The sequence below is a fragment of the Oreochromis niloticus genome, linkage group LG10 (assembly GCF_001858045.2).
Source record: "Oreochromis niloticus isolate F11D_XX linkage group LG10, O_niloticus_UMD_NMBU, whole genome shotgun sequence".
Taxonomy (NCBI): domain Eukaryota; kingdom Metazoa; phylum Chordata; class Actinopteri; order Cichliformes; family Cichlidae; genus Oreochromis; species Oreochromis niloticus.
Window position 1 is genome coordinate 6,398,022 of NC_031975.2, and position 20,113 is coordinate 6,418,134.

Consider the following 20,113-nt stretch of genomic DNA (forward strand, 5'->3'; position numbering starts at 1 on the left):
CCTTCTTTGTTTGAACTGGTGCGTTCTATCAGGGAGAAAAGTCTGCATTTGCTTCAAACAGGCACTGAATGACATGCCAGAGATTAGCCTCTGAAGGTCACAGTCTTAGCCTATCCTTTCAGATGCTTTTTACAATGGAACCCCGGGCCCTTTTGAACAACAGGAAGAATGTCATCTGGTTACTTTTCAAGGCACGGAGATACCATTCACTGTGGCCAACAATGGAAGCAAACAGGACCAGAGGGTTAGGAGGTTATAAAGGACCCCATTCTAAGCACCGCTCGCTCTCCAGCACGGTGCATGGACACAGAAAAAACACACCCACACACTGAGGCCCGGAGAAGTGGTGTAACTGATGATAAGCTGTGGAGGGTCATGGCAAAGTGCTGTGCACTGACCGCTCTCCTTGACAGCTCTCTCAGCACAGCCTATGTCCCTTTCCAGCACAGAGCTTAACACCCAGACCAAGCCTCTGAGCCCCATACCCACTGTCAAAGTCATTCACTGCTTTGTCAGTTTGAAAGACAACTGTATGATACCCTAAAGTATATCCTTCTGGCAACTGTGACCTGCTCAAAATTACAAAGAGAAAAAAACCAAAAAGTCAAGTAGATGAAGTCAGAATGCACTGGCCCAGATGTAGGCCTGCAACTAAGCTTGTATTTGGGCAAAAATTATGTAATCTAACCTTGTAACAGGAGGGGAAAAGGGAGAATTTTAATATACCAGTGTGCTATTTTCAATGACCAGGCCTTAACAAAAATTATATGCCATTATTCAGGTTGTAAAGCTTGTCCCAAAAAAGGCTCTCAGGCAACAGACAGAGCTGAAATACTTCACCAATTTAGTGTCTAATGAACCCTCTGAAATATTAAAAATAAAGCCCAATTAGCCGAGAGCATTTTACATCTCCTCCCTCTCTAATCCTCTCATAGCTTAGCTTTATCTAAAGTCTGCGCCAACTATGACACTTTGAGCTCACTCTCCCCTATATCCCCACCACTTGATATCCTCTACAGCTTCACCGGTGCTTTGTTGTGGCATTCTTTCTGACCCCACAGACTTGGGTCAGACTCTGAGCCTCCCTGTCGGTGGATAATGATGCCCTGATATGTACAGTTGGCATGGTCACTGGAAAACTGCAGCAATAACCGTGGACATGCTAATGGCATCTATTAGGATCACTTAAGAGTGATATGGGACTTGTCTGGCGACCTCTTATTACACAGCGCTTGGTACTAGGGGGCGGAGAGTGCCAGTGGAGGGTCAGTGATCCAACTGAGACGCCCTTATCTTGTGCCATAAACAGATAACAGTATCTGCCCTGCTCTTCTGCTGTTCCTGTGAAGATGGAGGTGGATAAACAACCCCGTCATCTGCAATGCCTCTGACAAGCCTGATCACACAGATGCTCTCCTAGACCTAGCCCCGTTCGTCCTGCTGCACTAACTGTTGTTATTGCTGTGAATGGCACTGTGAGGCTTAGAGATTTGTCCATGATTACCCTCAAGCTGAAGACATAACAATTTCAGAAAGCCCTTTGCTCCTGGTGTTTGTAACATCACTCCCTGGCTTAAGGGCTCGGCTTTGCTGATTATGCAAACTACCAAGCAAGAGTCTTTTTTTTTTTTTGTTACCCTAATTGGACCTGCCAGCTAGCATGCAAATCTATGCACAAAAATGCAGCAAACAAAGAAACAAACTGTATCTTCATATGAAGGCTACTGCCTGTGGTCACTGCACAAAATAAAAGCACCCACGTGAGCCAAACAGAATACCATGCAAACAGCTGACCCACAGCCTCAGCCTTGCAGTTGAGTCTCTTTTCTCAGAGATATCCAGAAGTTGCCCATCATGCCGTAAACACTTGATCTGGATGTATCATGTGGCTGCAGTTCTCTATGCTTAGTCTGACCTGCGTTTGACCCACATACTGAGTCTCCTGACTTTCTCACAGAGGCTACCAAAGATCTCTTCCCTGTCTGAAACCAGACTCATTCAGCTGAGAAGACATTGGGTGGCCTCAGAGAGTTTCTCCAAGTGGTGGGTGGCTGAGTGGGTGAGTGTGGGCTGACAGCTGCCCTGGTGATGGGAGGACTGAAAGGTGGAGATGGCGGGAAGATCAATGGTACCTAGGAAATCTCAGTCCTGCTGCCTGGCACCTGGGTAGGGGGGCAGCCTTATTTAGCAAATGGATGATAGTCAACAAATCATTCTCATCTAAAATGATCGGGTGTGGAAAATAAAAAATATGCTGGGCATAAAATTCACTGACAACACCTGTGAGCAATTAAACATACACAGGACCCTGCAGGAAAAGAAAAAAAGAAAGGTACAAATGTATTGCACTGGGGGAAGAGCACACGGTTACACATTTCCATTTCAAGTACCGTCTCTAAAATGGTACATCAAATCACTGGCTTTGAATAAACCAAAAAATGAGCATCAGCCAAGAGGCTCATTCCGGCACAGAAAAATCATTGCATCAAAAATATGTTGGTTAGCTGAGCAATTTCACAGTCAACAATCAGAGAATCGGGACTGTTCCTCATCAATGTGTTTTAATGAGCTCCCCGTGAATCCCAACAACAGCTGAAACATAAAAGCTGCTCAAGTTCTCTGGTTCACTCTTTGTACCTTGTGATCTGTTATTCATAGTCTTGCTCTGAAGTCTCTCAGAAATAAAGCAGAGCTTTGATGTTATCCTCTTATTACTGCTGTCTGAAACAAGCCTAATGTTGGGAATCAGACAGTTTGGCTGTCGAATGGAGAACCTTCTGCAACACAAAACCATCTGGACTTCAGTTTAAGGTGCTCACAATGATTGGTTTGAACCTTGTGAAGCTAGTCATCACTCACTAATATCTGCTTTGCCATGTGTTTGCAAGAACAACGTGTAAGAATAGCGTCTAGAAAACTGTGTAGGCGTGCATTACAATCACACTCAACTTACTCTAAAGCCTCTAATCGTATGTGTTCTCTACAATATGTAGCTTTTTTTTCCCCATGCCATAGTTTTACGTCACCTGCGGGCCACAGGAAACTGAGAGGCAACAGCAGCCAAGATGCTGCACAAGTATTTTAGAGGAAATTGCCCTCCTCTGCCCACAGTGTAGATCAATATGTTCAAATTTGTCAGTGGCTGGGTGGGAAGGGGAAAAAAAAGAAAAAAAACTTTGCTTTTCTGTCAGTTTGCCCTCAGCAAAGACTCAGGATTTGTGGTGACAGGTCAAAGAGTCAGCACATGACTCATGGGCAGAGGAGGAGAGACACTTTTGAAAAGGCACGCAGAGATCTAATTAACACATACGTTCAAGTGGTATTTCAATTTGCTGGAACGCTGTAATTTTCTACAGAGCTGACCAGCGTGACATGAACGAATGAACCATGCGCTCATGACATCCAGACTTATCTGCAGCCTCTGTAACTAAGAGCAAACACGTCATTTTAAGACCTAAATAGAAGCAACCACATACCCAGTGGCACACACATGCACACACAGATATATTCACTGACATAACAGCTGTCATTAGAGGTGAACTGCATTTTACAGATGGGCAGAGGCCTTATATTAATTTGCTGTTGAGCCCCAATTAAGCTTCATTGTGCTGGGAAACAGCATCCCAATGCAAAAAGGGTTCTTGCTACACGATAATTGCACAAAAAAAAAAAGAAAAAAAAAAGTCTAGGGCCCCCCGAGTTTCCCCGACAACAAGGTCTGAAATTTAATTATCCGCTCTTTGGAACATATAGAGGAAGAAAGCTACATTGCAAAACTGCACTTCTGGGCAAGTAATGTGAGGCTCTTGTTTAAGTAAGCGCTGGATATCACAGAGCACATCCTTCCCTCGTTGCTATACACTAGACTGTCCCACCTTTGTCGTGGTAAAGAAGAGATAAAAGGCTTTTTTACATAACGACAGAATTTATATATATATATATATATATATATATATATATATATATATATATATATATATATATATATATATAAATTTTTATTTCAAAACGGGCATGCAAATGTAGACAAAACACTTTTTTTATATCGCTGGATAGTTCACAGTTTTATCATCTTACCATGTGAAGCGCAAAGCAGATAACTTCCATAGTCCGGCGAGTCATAGAACAGAAGAGTTGCCTTTTAATCAAATCCGTCACAAGCTCCATGACATTGCAGACCGATTACAGCAATAAAACCAGAGCAGCCAAAGACAACACGGACAGGCTGTGGCAACATTAACATTCCGCCGTGTAAAGATTGGGCTCGGAGGGGGAGAAACGTCGATAGGATCCCATTAGTTAAGTGCGCCCTTAGGATACCCGAAATTTGATCAGAGATAGACCTTTTCCTTCCAGACACGAACCATTAGACGTCCTAGCATTAAAAAAAGAAGCTGCTCTCGTCCTCTGAAACTACTCCTCCTGCACTCCTCCTCCTCCACCTCCTCAGCGGTCGAGGTTGTGCGGCAGGATCAGGATGAGCCCGGTGACGTCAACCTTTTGTTATCACCTTTAACACTTGCTTTTGCAGGTGGAAACACTTCCCCGTGGCGTTATGTTTAAGAGGTGCCATTTGCAGACGCGCCTGGAGAGCAAGGAGGGCGCACAGCATCTGTACAGTCGAGTGGAGACGGCCGAGGTTCTAAATCTTGGCAAATGGTTGCACGCTTTCATGATTATATCGGACACTAGCCAGGGGGAGACAACTTTGAAGGTAGCAAGCAGTATAAAATAACCTAACTTGTAACTTTCATCCGCAACTAGCTTTTTATTGGAGAACCACTTACGATTTTGCTTGAGATGAGGCGCAAAACTACCTGCATCATTGTTGATGACATTTTTAATGAGTGAACATACGAGCGTGATGATGATGATGACGATGATACTTTAGCAGGCAAATGCAGCGCAGCTTAATCCACACTGGTGGCCGTCACGTTGCACAATATAAACTAGCTAACCAGCTGAACAAAACACAACATAAGCCCAGTTTGTACAGTTATCATCAGCTCTAATCGAGAATTTATGACTCTTTTCACTAAACTAAAACATAGTTGAGTATCAGAGAGATTTAAGCCTTTGATAGGAGCTTTACAGTAGATACACAGCCAATGCAGGAGAGCAGTACAGTAGCTATAAACCTGTATGTTGCCAGTCAGTGTGCCAGCTGACTGCCCAGGCTCCTGGCTAGCTAACCTAGCCAGCCAGTCTGAAACATACACAGTCCCATTGTTGCCTTCTCAACCTTTCCTAATATTTACGCCACACTCTAGGAGGACGTCACACGGTGTCGGACAGCAGGCGTGTTATAAAGATACAACTACTTACTCTCCGTTTACCTCTGCGAAAGGCATCGTTTAGTACGTCGCCATGGTTTAAAACGGACAGATTTTCTCCCGTTGCCCTGCGCTGCCGAATCACTGCTGTTGCTGCTGTCTGCGGCAGCAACTTCCGGCGCATGCGCTGTAGCTGGGACCGTTCCAGACTGCGCCGTACGCTGCGCAGAACGCCCGAGTGGTTTAAAGGGACAGTGAACTTGAAGCGCGATTGGACGGCTGAATATTTGGACGTGAAATTAGTGAAATACATTAAAATAGTTCCTATATAGGCCAGTAAATAAATATTAGCCTTTAGCTGTCTTTTTTCCTCAGTCTAATTAGATTTGGTTAACAAGCTTTGTAGACAAAATAACAGCAGCTTCATCAGCTGTGGTAAGGTTTTAAACATATTATGTTAAATACTAGACTTACATATATGACAGTACCCTAAAGGGTACAAGCGTGTGTGAAAATAGTGTAAATCATGTGCTATGGGATTCAAGTCAAGTCAAGTGGCTTTTATTGTCATTTCAACCATGCACAGTGGTACAGTACAGAGTGAAATGAGACACCTTTCCTAGGAGTTAGATTTATAATTTATTCACCACAGAAGATTGGAAATTTTTTTGTTACAATAGTTGGAAAGCTTAAACACAACCCATATCAAAATAGCTTAAATAATCAGAATAGTGTATGGCTAAATAAAATCAAATACGACATAAACAAAAAACAAAAACAAACAAAAATCCCTGTAAAGTCCAAATTAATCTAAAAACAAAGTAAATACAATAAAGTATAATGGGTACAAATCAAAATTTAAAAAACAAGTAATAATTCAATTCAATAATAAAGCAAATGATCTAAAATTCACTAAAGCAAAATCAAACAGAATTAAACACATACCTGATAACAGTAACAACTCAGTATATGAAAGAGGTGTGAGAGTGGAATAAAATGTAAGCTTAAGAGAGTGCAGAAACTCGGGGAAACAATGCATCAGTCCACTGAAAATGTATTGAAGGTATTTTTTTTCCTTTAATCTGACACAGGTCTCTAGTTTGCAGTGCTGTAAGCATCTGAACATGACGGAGACTAAAAGCTGAATGACATGTTTTTAAGGCAGCACAAATGTTTTCACGGATTGCTGTGAAGAGCAGCTGTCAGTCAGGGTTGAGACCCTGACATTAAGTACTGTGGCATGATTTCATACTCACCAATGTACATATTTTCATGTCAGTACATGTATAGGTATATACAATGTGTATAGGTGTTATGCTTCATATTTTTGGACATGTAGCTCAAGTAAAGTTCAGTCACCCATCTGTATATTCCCTCCTAGATGTCTTGAAATTCATTTATGAATTTAAAGCGTAATCCGGACAACTTCATGAAAAGAAAACCAGTGAGCAGCCTTGAGGTGAGGATGTTTTGACCTGCCATTTAACTTCAATAATCAGTATTCTAACCTTGAATATTGAATATTGCTCATTTACCTCTAAGCTTGTTTGTGCGCATCTCTGACCAAAATTTACTACTCATCTGGAAGAATGGCACATGACTTGCCTTGAGCATAAGCTATATTATGCTATATTCTGCTTGCGTTTTGACTCATTGTGCTGCTCACATATTGTATTATGAATCTTTTTGGGGAAGATAAAAACCCAGATAGAGGACTCTTGGTCAATAGTGTCACATGCTTTGTGATTTGATGAAAGGTTCTGTTTGTGCAGCCTGATGTGTATAGCTCCCTAATCAAAGACTTATTTTTCTGTGACAACTAAAATAAATTACTCCATTACAATCGCCCACCTGCCCTCTCTGCAGTATTGATACCGTTTTTATTACGAGAGAGAGACAGACCGACAACACTGAAGACCGTGGCCAGTTGTGGAAGCTTAAGAATGTGTGCTCACATTGGAGCCTCCGCAAAAGTAATCAGATAAGATTATTATAGAGAAAATTATACGTGCTCAGTCCCGCAAACATTTCTGATACAAAGCGTTGTGAAGCCGCGGCCTGAACTCCAGTATGGACCGGGCTTATTACAATACTTCAGCCAATTTAGGCCTGCAAGCTTCACTTCCCCCTATCAGCAAGTGAAAGAAGGGAGAATTTGGTCTGAAAGCCCAATCACACAGAGCGCTCCGAGTTCAGCAGGTGGGGAAGTAGCAGCAGCAGGCTCCATCAGGCAATAATACAAAGTTAATGATGCAGAATGGTGTCTTTCTCCATACCAAAGAAGACGTCAATACAGGATGTTTAAGAACGTTGTTCCTAATTACGCTTTTTAAATTCACCACTGACGTGATTGATGATTTCAAAGGGAGGCATTATTGATCCACTTCACAGACAAGTCCCATCGATTGCAAGTCTGGAATGAATAAAAGTTTTTTTTTTCCACCCCACTTTATCTCCCCCACGGAGAGAGAGATTGTACAATCAGAGTATCAGTGTGACCTATATGGGTAGTTTAGGAGCTAAATCACCTCTTCAAAAAAAAAAAAGAAAAAAAAAAGCAGGCAGAGCAAGGACGTCTCGAGTAGTGATTGCTGAATTGAGGGACCTTGGAGAACCTTCAGGGCGTCACATAAAATGTAACAGCTGAATCTCACTGCTCTCCCATTTCTCACATGTGGAAATTCATCCATCCGTTCATTAATCTGTGGGATCCCTCGCAAATAGCCGATCTGTGCTGGAGTTCTCAGCGTGATAAAGTTCAGGAGCGGCAGTTTGAAAGAAAGTCAGCCGGCTGTGCCCCATCACGCCTCTCACTGCAATCAGCGGTGATGGAGTGATGGATGCTCTGACGCACTGACAGATTGTTTTTCCCCCACCTCTGCTCCCTGTTGACATGCCCCGTGGCTCGTGCTTATAGTTCTTTGTTATTCCTCATGCGGAGCAAGCTCTCCTTATTAGCACAGAAACTGCCAGTTATTGCTCATCTAATCCCAGCTAGCGTTATTAATAAATCAAAAAGAGAAGTTGGAGAATATCTCCACATCGGGCTGCAGAAAATTCTGCATATTCGGGGAGATCTGACTCGTTCAACGTCAGTGCCGCGTGTTCTGTTTGAATTACAGAAAATAAAGATTGATTAGGAATCAACAGCATGCTGAATCGCCGCAGCAGAGAGAGGTTTTCCATCACACCGTGCAGTATCTCATTGGCAAGTGCACTTCACATACCGAAGTGGGCTACAGCTTATGATTAAATGGTCTGCAGGCAAAGCCTTTTTGTCTTTTTTTCCTTTTTTTTAGAGAGAGAGAGTGAGGGAGAGAGCTCTTTCTGAAGGCCAAAGTTAATGCAGTCATAGAAAGACTCTGATACACTCCCACGTGAAGTGGCCATGTGAGGAAAGCCCGGAGGGAGAAAAGGCCTTGAATGAATTTGAGAGAGAGAGGGAGAAAGGCAGATAGAGGGGAAGTTCAAACATTACTGATCCTCAAATATCCTTTTGGTTTCTGGTTCAATTGGAATTCGGCAGTAAGTGTCTGCTAAAAGCTCCATTTTTGTTGCCCCTCCATTGCTGCTGAGCTTTTAGAGTTAGATGATGACAGATTGTGAGCTACCTGATATCCTTCATCATCCTCCCCAGTGGAGGTGTTTGTTCCACCCCGAGCAAGTCCTCCAGGACTAACAAACAGCTGGTGAGCTTGATGGACTACAGGGAGACATCTGCTCTGCTTGGCTTTCCCTTGCAGATTGAAAACAACGTGTTACAGTAATCAATCACCTGCAAACTGCGTCCTTTTAGTCCGACTATTAACCTCATGCACTTTGCGGTTATCAGGCCATTATATCAGCTCATCCTCGTGAATTAGTGCTTAAATCTTACGGGGAGGTGAGTGAGTTTGTCAGCATGCATGTTTTCTTCAGGTTAGTATGCTGCTCTAGGTGACCCATGCTCAATATATCCTCAACAGAACTGTCAAAATTGTGCTTCAAGCACCCTCGGGGATCAGCTCTGTTGTGTGCACTCATGGGACAAGAGGGAAAGAAAATGTCTGAGCAGTGCAATCTGATTTCTGGTTGTGGGCACAGCATTGCTCACAAAGTAATCTAGAGGATATCACCTCTTCTAAAAGTCCCTTTGAGCTCTGTCATTCATTTCAAACTGCAGGTTGCTCATGTTGGCTGACGCGTTTGTGCATTGTGATGAGCTGATTTGGGATTGCCGTCGGCTGATTTCAGCTTGTCTGTGTCCTTCCTGCTGTAGACAGGTGGTTCCTAAGCTGGGGCCTCGGGGGGCTTCTGGGAGTTAAAGAGGGTTTGCTGCAAAATGACGCACAACAGTTATATTATTTTGTTACTTATGTAGAAGTAAGGTCTAGAGAACAGTTGTGCCCACTCGAATAATTTCCTCCCTCGCATAGTTCCTCCAAACTCAGTGATCTCTCTTCTCATTCCTCAGCCTTTATTTGTTTGTTTCCTTGTTTCTGCTCTTATGCAATCATTTTCAGTCACTCAGACCATGAACTGTCATTTTCGATTTAGTCAGTGAAGAGTACGCAACTGGTACAGTCTTTACTGAGTCATTAGGAGAGTAGTTGGATATTATGATGTAAATCTTGTCAAGTCATGTCAAACAATAAATATTTCAGTTTTATTTGCCTTGAAAAAACCAGTTTAATCAGTGGGGTGTGATTAATTTGCTTTTAAACTCCTCCGAGTTTAAAAACTCGGAGGACCATAACATTTCAGATGAATGTGAGTAGGATGGTCAGGGATGCAGTTGACCCTGCGGCCGCTAGGGGGCGGTGTAGCTTTCACAAGCACACTCATACAGATCCTCTCCAGAGCGGAAGATACCTCTCTTTGGTTAAAGTAACATGGTTTCACCCTGTAGGCAATGTGAATGTAAACAAGCGACCCAGTTCTTCGCAGACAAACATCGTCTTATTAGCTAAAACACAGCAGCCGTTTTATCAAAGTAAGATGGCTCTCAGAGTGTGTGGTCGCTTTTTCAGAGACTCGGCTGTCCTCTCCAGGCGGCTCGCCGTGTCTACTCGACAGGAAAGTGCGTCATGGTTTCTGACAGCGGGTCAGTGGAGACATTATTTTTCTGCTTATCGTTTATTTTGTTCATTTTTGAAAGGAGAAATATTTTAGGCTCGGGGTTAATGCCAAATGGCGAAAAGTGAAATGTCACCTGTAGCTCGGAATGACGTTTGTGAGGGAGACCGTATGCTAATACCATAAACATCATAATGACAGCTACATGGATGAAGATTTTATTATGCTGCTTTCATTAACTGTATAGACGCCATGTAAAGGACCGTGAACAGACAGAAAATATGGCTGATAATTTGAGGAGGAGAAGATGAGCTATTGTTATCGATACGATATTATCCAATACTTCACCTGGGTTTTCTTACATGCTGTGATATGTTGAGTATTGCAATAACACATTGCGGTTTGTCACTTTCTGTTTTATCCAACAAGATAAAGTTTTCTCACTACAGTTGTTTTTTGGCTGAAAATTAGATATTCTCCAACACGTCACTAAAACCTGCCATGATGCTGTAAGACTGAGTCAGTCTGGCATCAGTCTGCAGTTGATTGGGATCAAGTTAGTAATAACCAGGGGTGCACGTAAGTGGTCCGCAGGTGCGCATTCGCTGTTAAAATAAAAGACGCGCACCATATAAGAAGTTGCAACGCGCGTTTGCGTACATTTAAAAGGCACTGTTTTTGTCCGCTAGAGTGGGATTTTCACGGCATATTCTGCACCACATCTCTGTGCGTTCATCATTTGTTTGAAGCCAGCTCACCTCCTGAAACCACTTTTCCGAGAATATGCGCTTCCTTCTGACATTTCTTTGGAGGTGGAGGAACACCAAAGTAATTGCTTAAAGGAGCTTGCTTCTTCGACATCTTTAAGAGTTCTAAACAAATGTCTGTCTTCCTCCAGAAAATCTTATGTACGCAAACGCGCGTTGCAACTTCTTATCTGGTGCGCGTCTTTTATTTTGACAGAGAATGCGCACCTGCGGCCCACATGTGCACCCTGGTAATAACATACAAGAAGGCGTGTCTGGTGTCACTGGAGCTGCTGTTTTTGTCACCTGTTGTTACCTACCGGCAAGCACGCACAAAAACTCTTGAATCCCCTTTTTCTAAAGGTACATGTTTAGGTCATTACCAGTAAAAGTTTGGGGCGATCGTGGCTCAAGAGTTGGGAGTTCGCCCTATAATCGGAAGGTTGGTTCGAGCCCTGGCTTGGACAGTCTCTGTCGTTGTGTCCTTGGGCAAGACACTTCACCCGTTGCCTACTGGTGGTGGTCAGAGGTCCGGCAGCCTTGCCTCTGTCAGTGCGCCCCAGGGTGGCTGTGGCTACAATGTAGCTTGCCGTGAATGTGTGTGTGAATGGGTGGATGACTGGTTGTGCAAAGCGCTTTGGGGTCCTTAGGGACTAGTAAAAGCGCTATACAAATACAGGCCATTTACCATTTAAATAGCTGCAAGGTTAAAGCGCTTTGTAATTGGATGACTCTTTCTGATACACCCTGTAATATATTTGTGCTGAGCAACCCTCCTCTTCTACAGGAATATAACCAGCTGGCAGTCAACTGTGTCGAGTAGACTCAGTTGACTGTATTTGTTTCACGCTGATTGGATTACATTGTCAAAATTTTTTTTAATTGATACGTTTTTGTAAAATTTACTTCAAATTACCTAGACTGTTTCGCATCCCAGACCCAACCAATTCTGATTTTTTTGAGTACATCATCAAGTCAGTTAAACTTCTGAGATATTGATCCTTGTAGTTAAGTAGTAGAGGGGCTGTTAATCTGTTTCAGCTGCTTTGGTGTTAATGAAATTAACAACAGGAGAACTAAAGAGGCAACGGTGAGACAACTCCAAAAACAGAATGGTGTTACAGGTCCCTCCTCATCTTTTCTGACAGTTTTTTCACTAGTTTTGCATTTGGCTAGAATCAGTGTCACTACTGTCAGCATTAGGCGATACCTGGACACTACAGAGGTTACACAGGTAGTCCAACTCCTCCAGGATGGCAGGATGGTTTGCTGTGTCTCCCAGCACAGTCTTAAGAGTGTAGAGGAGAGTCCAGGAGAAAACCGGTTACTCTAGGAGAACTGGACAGGGCTGTAGAAGGTGAATAAGCGATCACCAGGATCGATATCTGCTCCATTTGTGTAAGGAGGAACAGGATGAGCATCGCCAGAATGACCTCCTACAGCCTGCTGGTGTGAGTGTCTCTACCCAAACGATCAAAAACAGACTTCATAAGGTGGCCTGAGTACTGACATCCTCTGTTGGTCTTTATGATGTTGATCCTGATTGGATTTTGCCATCAGAATACCAGAATTGGCAGGTCAGCACTGATGCCCTTTGCTTTTTAGAGATGAGAGCAGACCCTGACCATATGTGACAGAGTCTGGAGAAGCCGTGTAGAACGTTATGCTGCCTGTAACATCGTTCAGTATAATCAGTTTGGTACTGGGTCAGTGATGGTCTGGGGATCCATATTCATGGAGGGACACACAGACCTCTACAGGCTAGGCAACGGCACCATGATTGCCATTTGGTATCGGGATGAAATCCTTGGACCCATTGTCAGACCCTACTGCCCTAGTGCCCGACCTCATGTAGTGAGAGTAGAGCAGTGTGATCCAGTTGATTTCATTTACTGCCCCCGAGACTCGCCTGACCTAAATCCAATAGAACACCTGTGGGACATTATGTTTCGGTCCATCCGACACCACCAGGTTGCACCTCAGACTGTCCAGGAGCCCGGTGATGCCCTGGTCCAGCTCAAGAGGAAACAACCCCCAGGACGGGGACCATACAAACTACTGAGTACTGCAGCATCATTTTTTCACTTTGATTTTTGGGCTCCTGTGAGTTCATCACATGAAACACATTACCCAGTCCATCTCAGTAAAGATATCCAGCATGTTTTTTTCCCAATTGTGATCTGATGTGTTTCCTAAGTGTTCCTTTAGCAGCTGAAGGAAGCAGACGTGTTTCTGTCTGTGGCTTTTCCTCAGCATTTTGCTCTCCTCTTACTATTAAAGTCCTTTCTTATTAAACTTTTGGAAAGCTGATTTTAAAAGTAGTTTAAATCATAAATTGATTACATTTATATTTGCTAGATAAAGTGAATCATTTCTCTCCTGCACAGTGCTAACAGGAGCAGCCTGAGACTTTATACCTCCACTAAGGCTCAAAATTCTCTGCAAAAGTAAAAACAAATTGCTTGTTAACACATTTCTCCATAACAGTACTTGTTATCCAAAATGACTTTCAAAAGCTGCAGTTTTGGGGGTAAAACAGCGCAAAATTCTTGGAGTTATGTGATGATGTATGGCTTATTTTGTGAACTGTTTCTTTGGGGGAGGCAGGAGGGGGTTTGGACAAAGAAAATCTGAATGCGTCACTATGCTGTGTCATATTAACATCCCAGTAAGAATAATCAGTCAGTCACCTTGCGGGCCTCCTGGCAGCGAAGTGATGGAGATTTTGATGTCTTTACAGGAAATGCTGCCCGCAGCCGTGGAGGGGGGAATGGATTTATCTTCACTCCTGCTTGTTTTATTACATCAGAGGCATTTCTCAGCAGACTGATGAAAGGCAAAGCAGCAGAGGCAGACGGCAACATTTATCGCCTTCCAGCCTCAGTTCCGCCAGACAGCGGTAACCAGACCACTGCCTCAGAGATTTACATCTCTAAATTTGCCTGATCATTCCAACTCAGCCTTTTCCCCTAAATTGCACATGTCATCCTTCTGTCAATCTGATCTCATGTTGTTTCCGATGTCAGACTCATGTTTATGGTCTGTCTAATGTTTAGTGTTGTGTCTTTTTAGGTGAACAGTTGTCTCTGTTACTGAAACATCCAGATCAACCTGAAAACTCAAAGGTTTTGAAAGTGGCAATAATAGGTGCCCCAAATGCTGGGAAATCCACATTGTCCAATCAGCTCCTTGGCAGAAAGGTTTTTGTCTTTCTTTTTTAAAAATCTTTATTCTGTAAAATATTTGTCGTATTGCTCACCTTCTAAAATCTGTAATCTTGTCTTAAAGGTGTTTGCCGTGTCCAAGAAAGTACACACTACACGGTCACGTGCACTGGGTGTCCTAACAGAGGAATACACACAGATAGTACGAACCTTTTTGCTTCCTTTCTGTTTTAATCCAGGAATGTTGCTCAGAAGTCATATGCCTTCGTCAATAAATTGTTTGTTTTTTGTAGATCTTGCTTGATACTCCTGGTCTCACTACTCCATCAAAGGTCAAAAGGTGCTTTTCCCATTTAGATATTACTCAAGTCTGTCTGTCTCCCTCTGGTTTTATTCTGCTGTGTAATACATGAAAAAATTCTGTCTTCACAGACACCAGCTGGAGAAGTCTTTGCTTGTGGATCCCTGGAACACGGTCAAAGAAGCTGACCTAAGTATGATATATTCACTCTGGGTCATTTATTAACCACAATTGAGCAGTCTCTATTTTTTTTATTATTCTTTGTGATGATCTAATGTGAACAGTGGTGCTCAGTGCTCCCCTTTAAATGCTTATAATTACATTTCCAGTGGTAGTCATGGTGGATGTGGCAGACAAATGGATGTCCAGCAGGCTTGACTTTGAGGTGCTGAAATGCCTGGCCCAGCACCCAGATATTCCAGCAGTCCTAGTCCTGAATAAGGTACTTTTTGCTGGTGCATGTTTCGCATGATTCATAAAAGCAGAAACTACAAGGCAGGAAGAAATCTGATTGATAAAAGCTTATGTAGTAATGTAGCCTTTCTCTTGTATGAGTGCCTCATATTGCAACCTCTTGACAAGTACTTAGTAATAACTGTAGTTATACCACCTCACCTGCTTGTTTATAACTATTTAAAACAAGTGTTATCAGCAGTATTTGCAGGGATACCAGCAGTTAATGTACTGTACACTTTACAAGAAGCACTTTTTTGCCTATGCTTATAATATCCTAATTCATTATTATTGTTGAAGCTAAAAGCTAAAGCTGGCATCATTCAGTGTTTGTGTCACTGTCAACAAATCAAATAAAGAGCCCCAAATCAGTTCATCTCACAGTAGTTTGTAGTTTCAGAATCATGTCAGTGGCCTTCCATCCCAAACCCCACAGGATGATGAAAAAAGAAAATATGAGAATTTACAGCAGCAGGGAAAGGTCACTAAGTACAATATTGCTGCCAATACATGTTTATGCTACAGCTTTGTTCCTTTCATTAGGTTTGTCCACAGTAAGGAATAATATGGGATTCATTGCAGTGAATCCCACTGCAGTGATTCGTTAATTCAAATAACTCGATAATAGAAAATCCTCAATGCAAAGTTTTTTGTTTGGTGCTTTGTGTAATCCACGATTCTGTAGCACTCAGTTGGAGCAAAGAGGTGGAGCTGTTACGGAGACCGTGAGCTCAGGTGGAGTGAAAGAAAGGGTTTTCTAGTGTACAAAATAGCACCGCTTGTTACTGTAATTGCCATAAAGTCCTTTACTGGGAAAAAGCTGGCGTGAGTCCTTCACCAAACCGCCTGTTCAACAAGCTCCAATGTGAAGAAAAGCGAGCTTTGTAGCTGCTCTCATCCTCCGCTGATTGTTTTACACAGAGAATATCTGAAGTAAAGCTACAAAAGTTAAAGTGTACATAAGCAGGGGTGAGTCTAAAGGGGGGCATGGGGTGTACGAGACCATATTTATTTCAAGACTTTAGTAACACTGTTTTGCAGATTTAGTTCAATTTAGTTTAGTTAATATAATATATAATATACACACACACAAAAACAGATATCAAATCTACCTCATCCGGGAGATAAAAAACTGTCAAATCTTTTTACCTCCTGCTTGTGTAAGCAGGGTGAATGGCTATGTTCATGTTTTTTGTTTTTATGTTTTTTGGTTTAGCTTAGCTTGCATGTATACCTAATTTTATTTTACATTACTTATGATTATTTATTTATTTTTGCATCTAAGATTGTTTTTAATATGATTTTAATATGGCAGGTAAATACATAAATGCTTTACTTTTTTATAGATACTGTATGCAAGTATTAAAACACTTAAGTCTAAAATAGAAACCAGTGAGCAGTTCATTTTAAAAGAGCTATGTTTTTCTCTTTTGAGTATTTATTATTGCTCAAAAGTATTTTTACCCAATTACTCAATTAAATAATCGATAGAATGCTCTTTTACTGCAAGAATTAAAAGTTTTAATTGACTTTTCAAGTGTTGTCGGAGTTGGATGTAGGAACTACTTTCTTTCTACAGAGCAACAACTGCCAAGCAAAGCAAGTGTGCATGTGGCTGCCTTTAGAGTTTCCATCACCGTGATGGTATGAAGAAAATAGTTCCTGCATGAAAAGGCGATAATGTTTGCATATTTTCTTTTCCCTTAAGGTGGACCTCGTGAAGGCTAAAGATAGACTGCTGGATATCACGGCTCAGTTGACGTGTGGAGTGGTGAATGGACGCAAAATGCGGATCAGGCCAGTGATCAAGCCCCCGTGGGCAGAGAAAAGGTCAGAAAGGGCTTCAGAGGACGAGGAAAACGCAGCACCCGAGGATGGGAGTGAGCCGACCTCTGCGCTGAGCAAAGAACAGCTGAAGACACTGAGAAACCAGCAGGGCTGGCCTCATTTCAAGGACGTGTTCATGCTGTCGTCAGTGGACAGAGAGGACGTGGACACTCTGAAGGTAAATGTTATATGACCACATTAAGATACACTGTAATGTTCATGTGGTATAACATTATTTCTTACATAAATTAGCTGTGTTCTGGTTTATCTGTTCTTAAAGAGCTACTTCATGGTTGCTGCCAAGCCAGGATCATGGCAATATCACAGTGAAGTCCTGACTGACCAAAGTCCAGAGGAGGTCTGCACTAACATCATCAGAGAGAAGCTTCTGGAGTATCTGCCCCAGGAAGTGCCCTATTCAATGACACAGGTGACTAATGAACCAGTGAACTCTCTGAAGTCACATGTGACCGTAAGCTGACAGCAAACTGCACTCGTCACATCTGGCTGCACAGATTAAAGCCTATTTAAAGCCCTTCATACTTGCCTCCATTCTACATGTTGACATGTGCTTGATGCAGCTGTTTGTTGCTGCTTCTGAAAACCCTGAGGGTCATTTTTGAATACATCATTATACAATCTGTCATTATACAATCACACAACCATGTCAAAGGCGTACTGTGGGCTTGATCAGTTATTAGCAGCTCTTGGAGTTATGTGACATGAGTTTCTCTCCGCACAGAATCTATTATCTGCTCAAATCTAGCAGCCACACCTCTTGCTTTGACTTTACTGCCATTTTTAAAAACTTTATTCGCCTGATGTGTGAAGAATACATTTCTAAGATTAAAATGTCTCTATTTTTAGTCTGTTGAACTCTGGCAAGATGGAGAAGATGGAGAGCTTGATATTTCTGTGAAACTTTACACAAAGAAAGAAACCCACATGGTAAGCATTCTCACTCATTATTGGGCTTTTATCACGTGCATCTGTGTTAGTGAAGTGCTGTATTTAGCCTCCACACCAAATGAGACAGCCGTAAACGTGCTGTATGTCCATGTAGTTGTTTGAAATCAGTGTACATCTAGTGTAAAACTAATACAGTATTTCATAAAAAGAACCTCACACCAACAATCAAACATGGTGGCGGTAGTGTGATGCGTCTGGGGCCACTTTTCTGCTTCAACAGCTGGATAATTTGCCATAGTTCACCTCTAAATGTCTCAAAAAGCAAAAAACAAAATGAAGGTTTTGGAGTGGTTTAGTCAAAGTGTGGACTTGAATCCAGTTGACATGCTTTGAGGTTTCTTCCTGTTAACAGAGAGTTTTTTCTTCCCACTTTTGCCACAGTGCTTGCTCATAGGGGCTCAAATGATTGTTGGTTTTTTCTCTGTGTGTATTATTGTAGGGTCTACCTTACAATATAAAGCACCTTGAGGCAACTGATGTTGAGATGTGGCACTGTGTAAATAAAATTCAATTGCTTTGGCATGCTTTTGCAAGAATTGCATATTTTGAGTATTGATGGGAAGTCAATTCCTTGAAAGTACTTTTGTGTGTAGTGGTGTGACTACATCTACTGCAGTACCCATATAATCACATAGCCAGGACAGCCATCCATCTGTTTTCTTAACACTTTATCCAACTTTGGGTCAAAGGGGTGACTGCAGTTGTGCTGCCCACTACTAGGATCAACTCTTTATTTCCCCTTCTGTGTGTGGATATGTAATTTAATGATAGGCTGCCATTCTGAAGTGTCAGTGGATGCTGGGCTGAAAGAAGAGAAATCTTTTCCTCTCTTAATGACACCTGTAGCCTCTCTGATGGCTTCTGGTATTTCTCCAAAAATTCTTTTTCCTTGTGTTTTTAACTCATAAATATTTGAGCAGCCTTTCTAAGCCATGCATTTTTAACGACAGAGAATATTTGAAGCTACGTCTGTTGTGCTGAAAATGTTTCAAGGTCGGTGACCTCCAAGAATAGTTATGCAGATCATCGCTGTTCTTTAGTTTGCATGTCACACAGGAATGATTCAAGAAATGTGGAGGTAGCACTCGAATCAGTAACTGACCAGTAAACACTGAATTTAGTGTTTTTCCTGGCACAAAGCTACTTTTTACCCATGCATGCAACCATACATGGGTGGAAACAAAAACCAGAGATATAAAGGACACTGACTGATTTATAGAGGTTTTAATCAAATAAGGTAACGATATAAAGATATAAATAATCAACATCTTTAATCGCAAATGTTTCATCTTTGCCAAGTTCGTTTTCCTGCAGTTTTGATATGATGCTGAGGTTATGATGCTCGTCTAAACTTTTCCTGAAGGAAACTATTTTTCCCTAAATGAAATAAAACCTTTCATGTGCTCAGTGGTGCCTGATGCTGATGTTTCTGTTTCTATTGTGTGTGTAGAGGATGGTGATCGGCACAGCTGGACAGATGGTAGCACGGATCGCACGAGAAGCGAGCGAGGACCTGAGCAGAGTGTACCTGAGGGAAGTCAGGTTGAAGCTCTCAGTTAAGCTGAAAAAGTGAAAATGGATGAAGGACTTGCAATAGGAAGAGAAAAGGACAGACCTCTCATCATGAGTTTGATATGGAGCTGTGACTTAACATATAAAATATTCTAGACCCAGAACTCCTTTGACCTGACACCTCTCTGAAGAAGAGGAATTGTACTATAAATTGTGACTTTTGCAGCCTCCTTTCATCTCGTGCATTATTAAAGCTTTTACATAGAGATGTTACAGAATGCGGTTCACAGAGTGATGTTGAAGTGCAAAGAGCCCCTTAGTTTTTCTGCAAAAAAAGTGTTGATTAAATGCAGCTTACACAAGCCACAGAACCCCCCCCCCGAATTTGTGTTTGTTTGGTTTTTTTTTATTAAGCACTGATATATTTTCAGTAACAAACATGACATAGATTCCCATCAAATGAGTGTTTTGACACAAGTTTGACAGTGTGCTCATGGCTGAGCAGGTTTGGCGAGCTGTGAAAAAGCCGATGGTTTATCTTTGGCTCTCAGAGCTTTTTACTTGGCGGGCGCCTCGTGCAAACACGGGCTGTAGATAAACTGAAGCGGGACCTGCACAGTCATGTTCACTCAAATGTCCCTGATCTACCATCCAACCCTGTTCCCTCCACTCCCACATCACTTTAGCCTCTTCCACTGCCTTTGAAGTGTTGCCATCCATCCCTGCAACTATCACTTTTTTGTTCTGCTTCTTTCTCCCCCACCTCCCTTCTCTGCTTCCCACTTCTCCCTCCCTCTGCTTTTTTGGCTCTTA

General features: G+C 42.2%; 2 protein-coding genes across 7 annotated transcripts in view; one reads left to right on the forward strand and one right to left on the reverse strand.

Moving 5' to 3' along the window:
- The window catches only part of fam222ba (family with sequence similarity 222 member Ba), a 35,420-nt gene extending 29,951 nt beyond the window's left edge, over positions 1-5,469 (reverse strand). For 2 of the 4 annotated variants that reach the window (XM_003456135.5, XM_005460864.4), the window contains exon 1: positions 5,326-5,469. The gene's annotated coding sequence lies outside the window, so the exon portion shown is untranslated. Of the gene's footprint in view, positions 1-4,077; positions 4,101-5,325 lie in introns of all 4 variants that reach the window. The other 2 variants (XM_025910764.1, XM_005460865.4) reach the window with 2 other exon arrangements.
- Positions 5,470-10,110: 4,641 nt separating this feature from the next.
- Positions 10,111-19,899, forward strand: eral1 (Era-like 12S mitochondrial rRNA chaperone 1). Of its 3 annotated transcripts, none has more exons than XM_005460858.4 (11): positions 10,111-10,356; positions 13,815-13,973; positions 14,147-14,274; positions 14,363-14,440; positions 14,532-14,578; positions 14,671-14,732; positions 14,869-14,981; positions 16,701-16,997; positions 17,100-17,249; positions 17,687-17,767; positions 19,239-19,899. In XM_005460858.4, exons 1-11 carry the CDS (start codon positions 10,251-10,253, stop codon positions 19,359-19,361), a joined length of 1,344 nt encoding a protein of 447 aa, XP_005460915.1. In that variant the 5' UTR covers positions 10,111-10,250; the 3' UTR covers positions 19,362-19,899. The 3 variants fall into 3 exon arrangements, with proteins under 3 accessions (XP_005460915.1, XP_005460914.1, XP_003456182.1); XM_005460857.4 differs by lacking the exon at positions 10,111-10,356 and adding an exon at positions 11,262-11,437; XM_003456134.5 differs by lacking the exon at positions 10,111-10,356 and adding an exon at positions 12,553-13,136.
- Positions 19,900-20,113: the final 214 nt, after the last annotated feature.

Bases quoted from the DNA above. Each gene is read 5' to 3' on its own strand.
- eral1 (XM_003456134.5), top strand. From the start codon at position 12,788: ATGGTCTGGGGATCCATATTCATGGAGGGACACACAGACCTCTACAGG. The intron at 14,441-14,531 runs GTACGAACCTTT...TGTTTTTTGTAG, and splicing joins CAGAGGAATACACACAGATA to ATCTTGCTTGATACTCCTGG. The intron at 16,998-17,099 runs GTAAATGTTATA...CTGTTCTTAAAG, and splicing joins AGGACGTGGACACTCTGAAG to AGCTACTTCATGGTTGCTGC.